Source organism: Pituophis catenifer, unplaced genomic scaffold (genome assembly GCF_029215685.1).
Source record: "Pituophis catenifer annectens isolate HBS135680 unplaced genomic scaffold, rPitCat1.0.hap2 SCAF_6, whole genome shotgun sequence".
Classification (NCBI taxonomy): domain Eukaryota; kingdom Metazoa; phylum Chordata; class Lepidosauria; order Squamata; family Colubridae; genus Pituophis; species Pituophis catenifer.
Window position 1 is genome coordinate 28,381,577 of NW_027256886.1, and position 12,428 is coordinate 28,394,004.

Consider the following 12,428-nt stretch of genomic DNA (forward strand, 5'->3'; position numbering starts at 1 on the left):
GTATGGTACACAGAATACTTACCTTTCTATTGTATTATACGAATAAATTCAATTTTAAATTTTAATTCAAATCCAAATTATGCTTTTAATTAATATTTTCTTCCAGTCGCATTATTTTTAAAACTAATTATGCTCATTAAAGAATGTTATTTAGTTGATAAAATCCAGAAACTTTTGAATTAAGGTAGTTACACTAGCCATCTTACCTAATTTTTTTTTAAATGGCTTTTAAATATTAGTGCAAGACAGCAGCAATAATATTGATAGTGCTAGAATTGCTTTTTTAAAACTGGAAGTGAGTCTGAAAGAATTATTCTTGATGATTTGTCTCCTTTTTAAAGATTACATAACTTCTACAAACTATTTATATGTAACCATTATTTTATTTCTATATTTCAGATTCTTATAATCTGATACGGTGTGAATAGATTTTAACTATTGTGGCACTGCCAACTTTACATAAAATTATATCTAGGAATTATACCAAAGCAATTTAAGACAATTAGGACCAGAATTTCTGTCACTAAGTGATGTAGTCATAAAGTAAGATGTTATTGACTACATTGCTTAATGACTGCAATTCCAGCAGTCCTCATTCTTTGTCCCTCCCAGCCAAAGTCTCAATAAGGTAAGGGACTGCCTCCAGTTCCCCCCACTCATCTATCTCATACCCAATCCCTGCCCTTTGACCGCCCTGCACTTTGCCGTGTGGAACAGCAAGCAACCCCCAGAACAGCATGACTGTGAGGCTGTGTGACACGGCATGGGAAGCTCAGCCTAGTCCTAGTTAACCTTACTACCCTGCACTAGGAGATCCCTGCCACCCTGTGCTCTACAAACACCCCCCTCCCCCAATCACCATTTCCTTGCTTCCACTGCCAATGAGGTATGCCTAATCTGGCTTTTGGGCTGGGCAGCACTTCCGCTGGGGGGGAGGGGAGGAATTCAAGGCAGTTCCTTTGCAAAAAGTTTCTCAGCAAAGCTGAGCTTTATGTTCCCAAAATAAAAAAACTAAAAGCAGTCTCAAGGAGGGGAGGATTGGAACAGTAAACTAATCCCTTCCAGAAGCTCTTTACAAGGGGTTGCTTTGAGAGTTTCCTCCCCCCTTTTAGTAACAGAAAGCTTACCCCCACTCAGAAGCTGGTTACAAAAGGTCTGCTTCGGGTTTTATTTTTCCACAGCTGAAGCCAAGTCTACCAACCAGGCTGGGCATACCTCATCAGCACTGGGAGGATGAAGACAGTGAAAGTTAGCCGAGGCAGTGGAGCACTGGGTGTCAGGGTTCCAAAAAGGCATAGGTGGGGAGGAATTGAAGTGCCCCTGGGGTCATAAATGTAGGCAGGCTGCCAAGCACTCAAAATTTGATCAGGCAACCATAGGGGTGCTGCAACAGCTGTAATTCAGGCATGGGTTGTAAGTCTATTCAGCGCCATCATATCTTTGAACAGTCATGAATGGTGGTCAAGGACTACCTCTAAATGTCTTTAACTAAATGGCACCATGTTGCAGCAAATAAGGTACACAATTTATTGATCTGGTTTTATCCTGAACACAAAAATTATCTCTGCACATTGCTCAGTAATCCCATACACTTAGACGTGGCATACAACATGAGCTCTGAACCTATCCTTATTTATGAAAATGAACTCTTTACAATTTGGAACAGTTGTTTTTTTATAGGATAAAAATTTTATATGATTTCCTAAAAAAATAATTGACAGTCTTAACTCATTCTTGGACACCCCACAAGTCTTTTTATTTTTGTTTCATTGTTCACCTTCAGTGTCTTTTGGGAGAAATAAAACACAAATCAGCAGGATACTGTTTTATTACTAACTTTTGAAACATTCAGAATGGGTTTTTTTTTACTGGAAGCAGCAGTAGCATTATATGAATGATACGATTACTTTCAAATAACACATTTTTCATGCTAGAGTAATTTCACTATAGGAAAATACCCAAATAATGCTGTCAATATATTATCTCCACATACTTGCATCCAAGCCGAGTCCATGTTGATCCAAGACAAACTCCTTTTAACATGAAATTTAACAATTTCATGCAAAACTAGTACATTGTTACATCACAGCATGGGAAGTGGCCATACTCGCCACCAAACAGTACTTTACTTATACTTTGCCTTGAATCATGTTTAACAGAGAATACTTTCTTAATGCTGGCATTTGGTTTTAAATCCACAGTAGTTTAGGAATCAGCCTATTATTTTTCTGAGTTTAAGTAAATTAGGCTGTCTGTTAATTTGGGTTTTGGTAATAGGTATGGTCTGGTTACAGATTTCCATGGATGACAACCACTTTTATTTGCCAGTGTGACTGAAGGCTGGATTGATTAGGAATATATACATCCATACTCTAGGCCCTGGAATGTTTTTTTTCTGTGTCAAAATCTGTAAACTCTGTGTTAGCCACTAAAGAAAAAGTTGACTTAGAACCAGCAAAAATATGCATTTTTTCCTATTAGATTTTTATTTATTTTTTAATCCAAATTGCCACTTACTTTCAATGATTTCATTCATATCTGTACATTACATCTGTTCCATTTTTATTTTTCTTATGAATCAGCCAAATCAGTATTAGTTTCCATATAAGGTACCCTGGGTTTTTTTTTATGTTGTAAGACATAAATAATTGGCTTAAGGCCTCTCAGAGTGTATTTTATAAATGCTGGATTTTTTCACAAATCTTGTACAAAACAGTATTTTATTAAAATCTCAAAGGGAAAATGTGCAGATTTTATAATTTCCTTTCAAGAAAATGCTTTGTCTACGTAACAAGTGAGATGTCATCAATCGGCATGAATATCAAGTGTATTTTTGTGTATAGTGCGTTTATGTCAGAATTCTATCATATATAAAATATTGTGCAAAGGTATTTTAAAATGCAAATTTACAATGTACAATGAAGGATTAACATGTATGGTTGAAATACCATGGAGAAATTTAATACAATAATTTTATATAAGACTTGGCTTTGTCTTCTTGTATTAAAATGTAATAATGTAATGATTTGGGTAGAGGTTTTGGTAGCCAAATGATAACATGTATTTAATTTAAGTATTTTTTTACATATGTTGACATCAGGATCATCAAAATTGAACTATAAAAATTAATATAGGCAGTTATAATCCAGTTCTGAATTCAGGGTAAATATGGAATAAAGAAGAATAAAAGTATCTATAATTTAAATTACATTCTTAATCAAAATACAATTAATATTAAATCCTAATTTCAAATAAATTAAGTTTGAATCAGCCCCAAAAGAGTCAAATCTGATGAGCTGTATTCACATTTATATATGAATAATTTGCTACCCAAATTGTAGATATACCAGTTGATTCAAATTTGTATTGCAATTGCATTTCTAGTTGTTCAGTGCATCACCTTGCTTATGATGGTACAAAGAAGATATAAAAGATTCTTAGTATTAAATGATTTTGCATAGAAACAACTCTTTATTCATTTGATTTACTAATTTGGAAAACGCTTTAATTCTGTTTTTTTATGTTCAATCACTAACTCGTGGCTGACTCTTCATGACCTCACGGACTACAGCTCACCAGGCTCCCCTGTCCTCCACAGTCTCCTGGAGTTTCCCCAAATTCATGTTCATTGTGTCAATGACACTAACTAACCCTGTCATCCTCTGCTGCCCCCTTCTTTTGTCTTCAAACTTTCCCAACATTTACTATTATTTGGAACCCTGACATAGGGTATTTTCTAGTGAGTCCTCTCTTCTCCTTAGGTGGCCAAAGTATTTAAGCTTCAGTATTTTCCAAAAAACAATCAGCTTCAATATCTTCCAAAGAACAGTTAGGGTTGATTTCCTTTAGGATTGACTGATGTGATCTGTTTATAGTCCAAGGGACTCTCAAGAGTCTTCTCTAGCACCACAGTTCGAAAGCATCAATTCTTCGGTGTTCAGCCTTCCTTATGGTCCAGTTCTCACAGCCATACATTACTACTGGGAAAACCATAGCTTTGACTGTACAGACCTTTGTTGGCAGGTTAATGTCTCTGCTTTTTAATATGCTGCTTAGGTTTGCCATATGTTTCCTCCCAAGGAGCAAGCATCTTTTGATGGCTGCAGTTACTGTTTGCAGTGAAGTTGGAACCCAATAAAATAAAATCTGTCACTGCTTCCATTTCTTTCCTTTCTATTTGCCAGGAAGAGGTGGGACCAGATGCCATGATCTTAGTTTTTTAATGTTGAGTTTCAAACCAACTTTTGCACTCTCCTCTATCAAAAAGTTATTTAGTTCCTCTTCACTTTCTGCCATTCACATGGTATTGTCTGCATATCTGAGGTGGTTGAGATTTCTCCCAGCAATTATAATTCTAGTTTGTGATTCATAAAGCCCAGCATTTCACATGATGTACTCTGCATATAAATTAAATAAGCAAGGTAACAATATACACCCTTGTCGTATTCCTTAACCTATTTTGAACCAATAGTTTGTTCCATATCTGATTCTAACTATTGCTCTTGACCTGCATACAGATTTGTCAGGAGACAGGTAAAATGGTCTGGTACTTCCCTATTCTGTTTAGTCTATGGCTATATAAAACCAAACTATGAAAGTCTAAAAGCTGCTTTTTTGTTAAATTAGTTTTGCCATAAAACATTAAAATATTTTTCCAGTTAGATACTTTTGATTTACAAGTTGTAGATATCTGTAGCTACCCATCTACTAACAATCTGTTGAATCATCTACAAATAGTATAATGCATCAACAATTTAAAACTAACATTAAAAAGCAATTAAGTGCTTGCTTCTTCCTGCTAAGCGTGAAAACATTCATCATTTGGTCTGGATAGAAGGACTAATCTTTCAGCCAATTAACTCACCTTTAACAAAAAGCTCAAAGCTCTAGCTCCTATAGCAACTGTTTAAAATATGGGGAATATTCAATTTCTGTTTTAAGTCCAAATATTAATCAATCATGCCTACAAAAACCTATGATGGTTTCTGGGGAATAAAGAGTCCACATTCACTTTCTCCAAGTGACTTATATTTCAGAAGCTCTTGTTCCAGGAAGGCATTGGTAAAGCTTTATTACATCTCTAAGCCCTTCAGCAGTTGGCACCCAAGGGAAAAGTAAGGTAAAGGAGGGGAGACTGGCAGAGCTATTCCCCATTTCAGAAACAAAAATCCTTGTTATCCTTGCTATTATCTTTCCTTCTAGAAAGTCCCTCTTCCAAATTCTTAATATATTTCTCCACCATGGTTAAAAAGGACGGGTAACAAACTACCATAGAAAATCCTGAAAAATCTTTCTCTGACAAAGAAGCCTGCATGTAACCATAGAGTCTTCCTATTGATCACATTTAGGCTTCCCTGCAGAAATACAAATACTCCTAATAAGGATAGTACAGGTTGTTTGGTTCTGTTAGGAAAGCTTACTGGAGAGGGAAGAAAGGGCTATAAATGATTTTACCTAAGTGGTTTTTAAGTCATCTAAGAGGACTCTAGGAACAAGAAAAGAAGAAGGACTGGAGGTAAGAGCAATTAAGATGGGCATAGACAATTCTAGCTTTTACAAATACAATTTTAATTAAAAAAGTAGACTAGTAAACCTAAATTGGTTTAGACTATTTATTACCAATGCTTCTATGCTGTTTGAATAACATAGTGGCTTACAGGAAATATACAATAGATACAGCACATTAAAATAATGCAATATGTCAACTATACTGTATTTCCCCCAAAATAAGGCCAATCCTGATTTTTGGGGTGGCCGTAAATATACACCCTCCCCCCCCAAATAAGACCTAGTGAAGGGGTGGGCATGGCCAGTACAGGAGGCAGCCCTTCTTTTCCCCTGTCATCTCAGGGCTTCTCGGCCCCTTAATCGGATCAGCTGAGCTGCTCTGGCCGCCATTCACAAAGTGGCTGATTCGCAGGTGCCACTCTGGCCACCAGCAAGTGCAGCCACTTTTGCAGCCAATTGCGGCTGCAAAAGGAGCCAGAGGCCAAGCAACGCACCCCACATGCCTCACACCCTCCTTACCTAATGGTGACAGTCACAGCAAGCAATTCCATCCACGGAACAGCTGCCTCATGGGTGCCCCTCTGGCCAGCACCTCCAGCAAGCTTTTGCCATTGATTGCGGCCACTTTTGCAGCAGGAGGCCAAGTGATGCGCCCCATGTGCCTTGCACCGGCCTTCCGAAGGGTACTGTAGCAGCAGCTATCCACAATTCTTTTACCCTTATTTTGTTCCGACCGTATTGGGCCACGTGGGTCAGGACAAAATAAGGGTTAAAAAATTGTGGATAGCTGCTGCTACAGAACCCTTTGGAAGGCGCGAGTCTCCTGCTGCAGAAGTCGCTGCGCCTGAGGAGCGCTTTTGGGAGAGAAGGCAAGTGATCGCTTACAAACTCCTGCCCCACTCCTGCCTCTCCACCGGGTGACCCCCGACAGCCCCAGACACCCAAAGCCCGTGCCCACCCGGCTCTATTGAAGGGGGTAGCAGGGTGGGAGAGAAGTGAGACACGTGGAGACAAGGCACACTCCTCCCCCTCTCGCCGGGCATGGCAGGGCTTCCTGCCCCTGCTCAAATTGGATGCAATTTGGGAGTGGCAGGTGAGGAGGGGTGGGGCTGGGGAGATGTGAGATGTGTCTTATCTGCCTTGCAGCTCCGTTGCGTGTCTCGCCGTTGTCTGCAGGCAAACACATTGTGGGGTAAAAAAAAATCTTGTGAGTTTGAGAAGTTTGATTGAACTCGCGAGAAGTTTTTTTTTACCCTACATGTTTGCCTGCAGACAACGGTGAGACACGCAACAGAGCTGCAAGGCTGGTAAGATGCATGTCTCACATCTCCCCTGCCCCTGGCAAGTGGGGGAGAAGAGATGGCAAGAGGAGTGAGCCCCGTCTCCACACGTCTTGCTTATCCCCTACCCTACATGCCACCCTGCTCAATAGAGCTGGGTGTTATGGAAAAGGGAGCTGGGTGGGCACAGGCTTTGGGCATCTGGGGCTGTCAGGGGTCATCCAGCGGAGAGGCAGGAGCAGGGTGGGAGTTTGCAACCGAGGGGGATGAATGGATGGATGGGAGGCAGGAGTAGATATAATCTACTCTGCACATATGATCTCCAGGGATTAAAAAGGGAAGTTTTACTACTTGAAAAAAAGTCTGCTGCCAGTCTAAGAGAGAGAGAAAATGCTACTAATCTGTAAACCCTTTGTTAACTTTAAATAGGTAGCATTAGAAGGAAATTAAACATAAGTTAAACATGCATGACCTGCAAATGTGTGTCCTTAAAATTATTTTCACCTTGTGTTTTGCATTTTAAGTCACTTGCCAACTAAAGCTTGGGTGGAGGGAATAATTTAAAAAGTAATTCAATTAGTTGGTCAAGTATGGCCAAGACATGTTATTCTACATGCTTCTTTAATGTTTAATAAAGGGATTAATGGAGCTGCCCTCATAGTCATTCATCAAATCTTGTGAACATGATGGAACATTCCTGTGGCCTCTCATTACCCTGTTTGTCGAGTAGTCACATGCAATCAGATTAATAATATAAAAGCTATAGTATTAAAACAGCATGAGAAAAAAATCATTTTTTTACTGCTTCGAAAGAAAACATTTTGAAAGAAGAACTAGAAAGTATTATAGAGTCCTTGTTGCTCTCAGTGTGGTCATTTGTTTGCAGACCTGTCTACCCAATTAGTTAATATCATCACTACTAGTGAATGTTGAGTTTGTTCCCTCTGTATAGTATAGATTGCCCTGCTCTGTGGGGTATGGTTGTCTCCTTAGTAGTTGATTAGGGTATTACTTTTGCTTGTTTTTCTGCTTAGCTGTGTCTTGGTTGCTGGAAAGGATATGTTCTGGTCTTTTTGTTTTCTTCTTAGCTTTTTGGTTATCCCTTTTGAATGGTCTGTAAATATAGTTTATTATAGATTCTCAGAAATAATACAACATACAACAGAACTTGTGATTTCACCATTTATTAATAGTGATAAGCATGTTTTTTATTTCCAGGCATGTAAAGCAATTTATGCAGTATTTCATTAAAACACTTTAACTAAGCATAATTTCTCTTCCCCCCCCCATCTTTCATCTCTGCCTCAATAATACAAAAAAAAATTCAGTAGTGATTTATTTCTACTTGTGCCAGTAAGCCTTTTCTTATCTTCCTCTCCCAATTTGGAGATGACTGAACAATTACACTGGCTGGCATTGTCCCTTAGGCTGGCAAGACTCAGTTATTTCTCCCCAAGGCCATCAGTAACAAAGACAAATCCCTTGCCATAAACAGACCAGTTCTGGGAGGGATTACATCAACAGTCTCATTCCAGTTCCTCTGGAAGAAAGTCTTCAGGAAACCAACAGCTGTCTAGAATTCATTTGGTTCAACCATACACCCACCACCCACTTCCCTAAATTATCTTCAACTTAACCAATTTTTCCCTTTCAGTCCATCACAGCCTTTATTTCTCTTGATAAATTTTCTGAGAGAAGTTTGTTGTTCGTTCCTTTATCCTTTTCTAGTATTGGAAAAGAACAACCCTATTTGCCTGAGAGTTGATGCGAAGATTACTGTATACAACCTGCCCATCACCAATGCACAAACTAGTAAAACCTTTTCCGTGACTTTGTGCAAACTCAGCTTCTTTCTTGGGGTAGAATTTTAGTTATTTTGGAGGCGCCCTTCGTCCTCAAGTCGTTATCTAAGGTTAGAACCCGCAGAAAATTCTGCCACCTTAAGGAAGTCCTGAGGGAACTTCCTACCCCTGTTCATCCTCAGAGCTTGTCCTCACTTGAAGCAAGTGGAAAGGGAGAGGGTAAGAAATGAGAATGGAGGCATTTCTCCATTCTCACTACTGAGATTGGAGAACCGTATCCAAAGGAGTCATGCTCCATCTCCCCACCCATCCCTTGTCCTGACACCTAAGGAAAAAACAGCTGAGAGAGGAGACCACCCTCCTCCTCTCCTTCCTGTCCTACTCCCAGAATCTTCTCCAGTGAGAAAAGTGGATATAATCTTTTATCTTTTCATTTCTGGCAAATTCTCTCCCCAATAGTGCCCAGGGAAAGAAGGGAACCCTGAGAGGTGGTTCGTTTTCCGTTCCCGCCTCCTCCTGGGTCCTTTTACACTGCTGATCTGTGAGTAGAGGCAGTGTTGTTTTTAATGACTCCAAAGTAATTTAAGAGGGTGGAAAAACCGACTAAAGACTAAATATTGACACAATAGTGCCAATAGTGCCCAGGGAAAGATTAAAATCTTCAAGGTGTTGGTTCTCATCTTCAAAGCGCTCCATGGCTTAGGACCCAGCTATTTACGAGACCACCTTCTGCCTCCGATAACCTCCCACCGGCCAACACGCTCCCACAGAGAGGGTCTCCTCAGGGTGCCGTCTGTCAGGCAATGTCGGCTGGCGACCCCCCGGGGAAGAGCCTTCTCTGTGGGGGCACCCGCCCTCTGGAATGAGCTACCCCCAGGGATACGACTAATCCCGGACCTCCGGACCTTCCGCCGGGCCCTGAAGACTTTTTTATTTCAGCAAGCCGGGCTGGGTTAAACATTTTTAATTGGGTGAATTTTATGGGTAACAGGGTTTTAAATTGGAGAAGCCTAAGATAATTTAATTTTGTTTTAATGTATTTTAATATTCGTATTGTGTGTTTTTAATTCTGGCTGTTCACCGCCCCAAGTCCTTCGGGAGAGGGGGCGGTATAAAAATTTAATAAATAAATAAATAAATAAATAAATAAATAAATAAAAATCGCAGCACCTATCTTTTAATGGTAATAACTTATTTGTTGCATCATCATCCTAGAAACAAAAAGAAACCACCTGGTTTTGGGCTTCAATTCCTAGAATGCAAATTATACTAGAAAACCAAAACAAGTTTTTGTGTTTTAAACTCTCAGGCGGCCTCTGGAGAACCTATGATTGCCTACACAAGCAACTTCGTGGAAAATTGCTCGCCGCCTTCTGCTCTTGTCCTCGCCCCGCTCGGTTAAATATTTCCCCGAGACACCCTGCCTACGGGAACAAGCAAAAGTTGCAATATTTCATTCGTCTAGGAAAGGGCTGGGTGCTAACTTCCTACACGTCTCTGGAGTTACATTAGAATAAAGGATTCACGGGAGCCGCCTGGGAAATCAAATCCGACAAAGGCAGCGACTCTGCCCAGTTCTCTCATCCTATTTCCTTCCCCTGGTTGGCTCCGGCTTCCCCGCGCGATTCTTTCGTTTCCCTACCAGCTTTTCTGCGAACAGCCTCCGCCCCCTTTTTGTCGCCTCATAAAACCCGCCCCTGAAGTAAGGGCGGCTCTATGCCGGCCCCCCAAAGAGTCGGTTGACACTTTCCGCCGGAGCCATTGCGGGAAGACTTGCGTTAGATTCTGCGGAAAGTTGCTTGCCTGGGCTTTGAAGAGGCGCAGCGCGGATGAAACTGATCGATAGTGGCGCAGCAGCGGCCACCGATGCCTCCACCGCCAGCGGTGCCACGGCCTGCGCTCTTGCCCCGGAGGTGAAGTATATCTTGGGGATAGACGTGGGCAGCACGGTGATACGGTGCCATGTGTACGACAAGGCGGCGGTCCTCAAAGGATTCAGTAGCAAACAGGTGAGAATTGTGCGGGCCTCGGGGAAGAAGGCCCGACATAATGAGGTTCCTTTAACTCCGTTTTACTCACCGAGTTCTTTGGGGATTGTTTTATGCTATTCCCTAAGATTGCAACTCAGTACAACGCGGTCCTAATCCAAAAATTGTGAGCACACAAGACACTGAATCATGAACCATCCAAACATATGTTAGTCCAAAATGTGTGTACTCAGCTCGTGTGTTCAGTAAATAATTCGGCTCAGTATAATTGATTCAGTAAATCATGGTTGTGCCAACTTCATAGTTTACTTACAAATAAACTCAGAGACTCGTATTCCTAAATTGTAGGGAGAGAGTTACTGTTTAAATTCAGTGGCACTTGCTGCCTTTCCATAAATTATATATAATTATTAAGTTTTTCCTTGGTGTATATTTTATAAACAGTTGCCTCCTGTAATCCAAGCTGGTTTCTTCTTAGTCTTTTACTATTTCTGGGCAGTATGTTTTTTTCCACTGTTTTATGAATGAAGAAAGAACTGGGGGTTTTGTTTTGTTTTGTTTTTGCCCTAGCCTCTGATTTAGTGATCACATTGGGCTTTGTAGTTTTTCTGTAATGTACATTGCAACTTCTGTCATCATTAAAATATAGATATACAACTTGCTTGTCTTTTTGTTCTTGTTTAGTAGTATAAGTAGTAAAAATAAGTTGCACATTGACCTATAATGGTTATATAGAAATTGGATTTTGCTTTGGTTTCCTATGTGGCACTGATTCTGAACTGTTTATGCAGTAGGAATGTGAATAACAAAAGTCCATGATTAACGCATGGACTGCATGATATGCTGACCTCTTATTGCAGCATTTACAGATATCCTACTCTATGTAATGCTTAAATACTGTTTTAAAATTTCAGTATTTAACCTTAATAATCACACCATAGATACTATCCATGTTACCTTTGAACATTTTTCAAAGTTGAAGATAAATAATATAAAAATGTAGGTGTTAGTACTTTTGAAAGCAATAACATTTCCAATTCAAGTCTTGCCTTAGCCATAAAAACCAGCTGGGTGACCTTGGGCCAGGCACAACTCGTCTCACAGGGTGGTTGTTATGGGGAAAATAAGAGGAAGGAGTATTAAAAGCATTCATCGCCTTGAGTTGCTTGTAAAAATAACAAAGTGGGATACAAATAAATGTTCGAAAGTACAGTGATAGTGCACAGATCTCCCATGAAATGCGAATAGAAAGAGTAGCAAAATGCAATCTTGACCATGATGCTACCAGTGTCTGGATATAAAGCTTATTGAAAAAGACATAAAGTTTATTGGGAGGGGGAACCCATATCAAACTGAAAGGAAGTGTTTGCGTGGCATACCACACGGCTGAATTCTAGTTATTCTCCTTGTGCTATTCAACATATTTTTAAATGGATTAGATAACCTACTAAAAATATGGCAGTGAAATTTGCATAAAGATGAAGGATAATAGTGCAAAGTATGAAGATTCTGGAAGATTTTATAAACTGAAATAATAGGCAGAAACCAGGAATATAAATTTACAGGAAGACATGCAGAGCAAAATGGGTTTTTCTTAGATTGACTAAGAAAAGATAGAATGGGGGAGGGGATCATGTTGGGCGGTGCTAAATGCAAAAAGAATCTGGATATTGCGCTAAATCACAAACTGAATATGAGTCAGGAATGTGATGCAATAGTAAAAAAAAAAACAAATGCAGTTCTAGGCTACTTCAACAGATATGCAATGTTAAAAAGTCATTCTTCCTCTCTATTTAGTACCTGACTGCATTAACTCATTGTTTCCAGTTATTAAGGCTGGAATTTAAAAA

At 39.8% G+C, this 12,428-nt stretch overlaps 1 protein-coding gene across 1 annotated transcript in view; it reads left to right on the forward strand.

The window, feature by feature from the left end:
* The first annotated feature begins 10,401 nt into the window (after nt 1-10,401).
* Nucleotides 10,402-12,428, forward strand: part of GK5 (glycerol kinase 5) — a 33,776-nt gene continuing 31,749 nt past the window's right edge. The window contains exon 1 of the mRNA XM_070945202.1: nt 10,402-10,599. Within this exon, the coding sequence (XP_070801303.1) occupies nt 10,420-10,599 (180 nt within the window). The 5' untranslated portion in view covers nt 10,402-10,419. The remainder of the gene's footprint in view (nt 10,600-12,428) is intronic.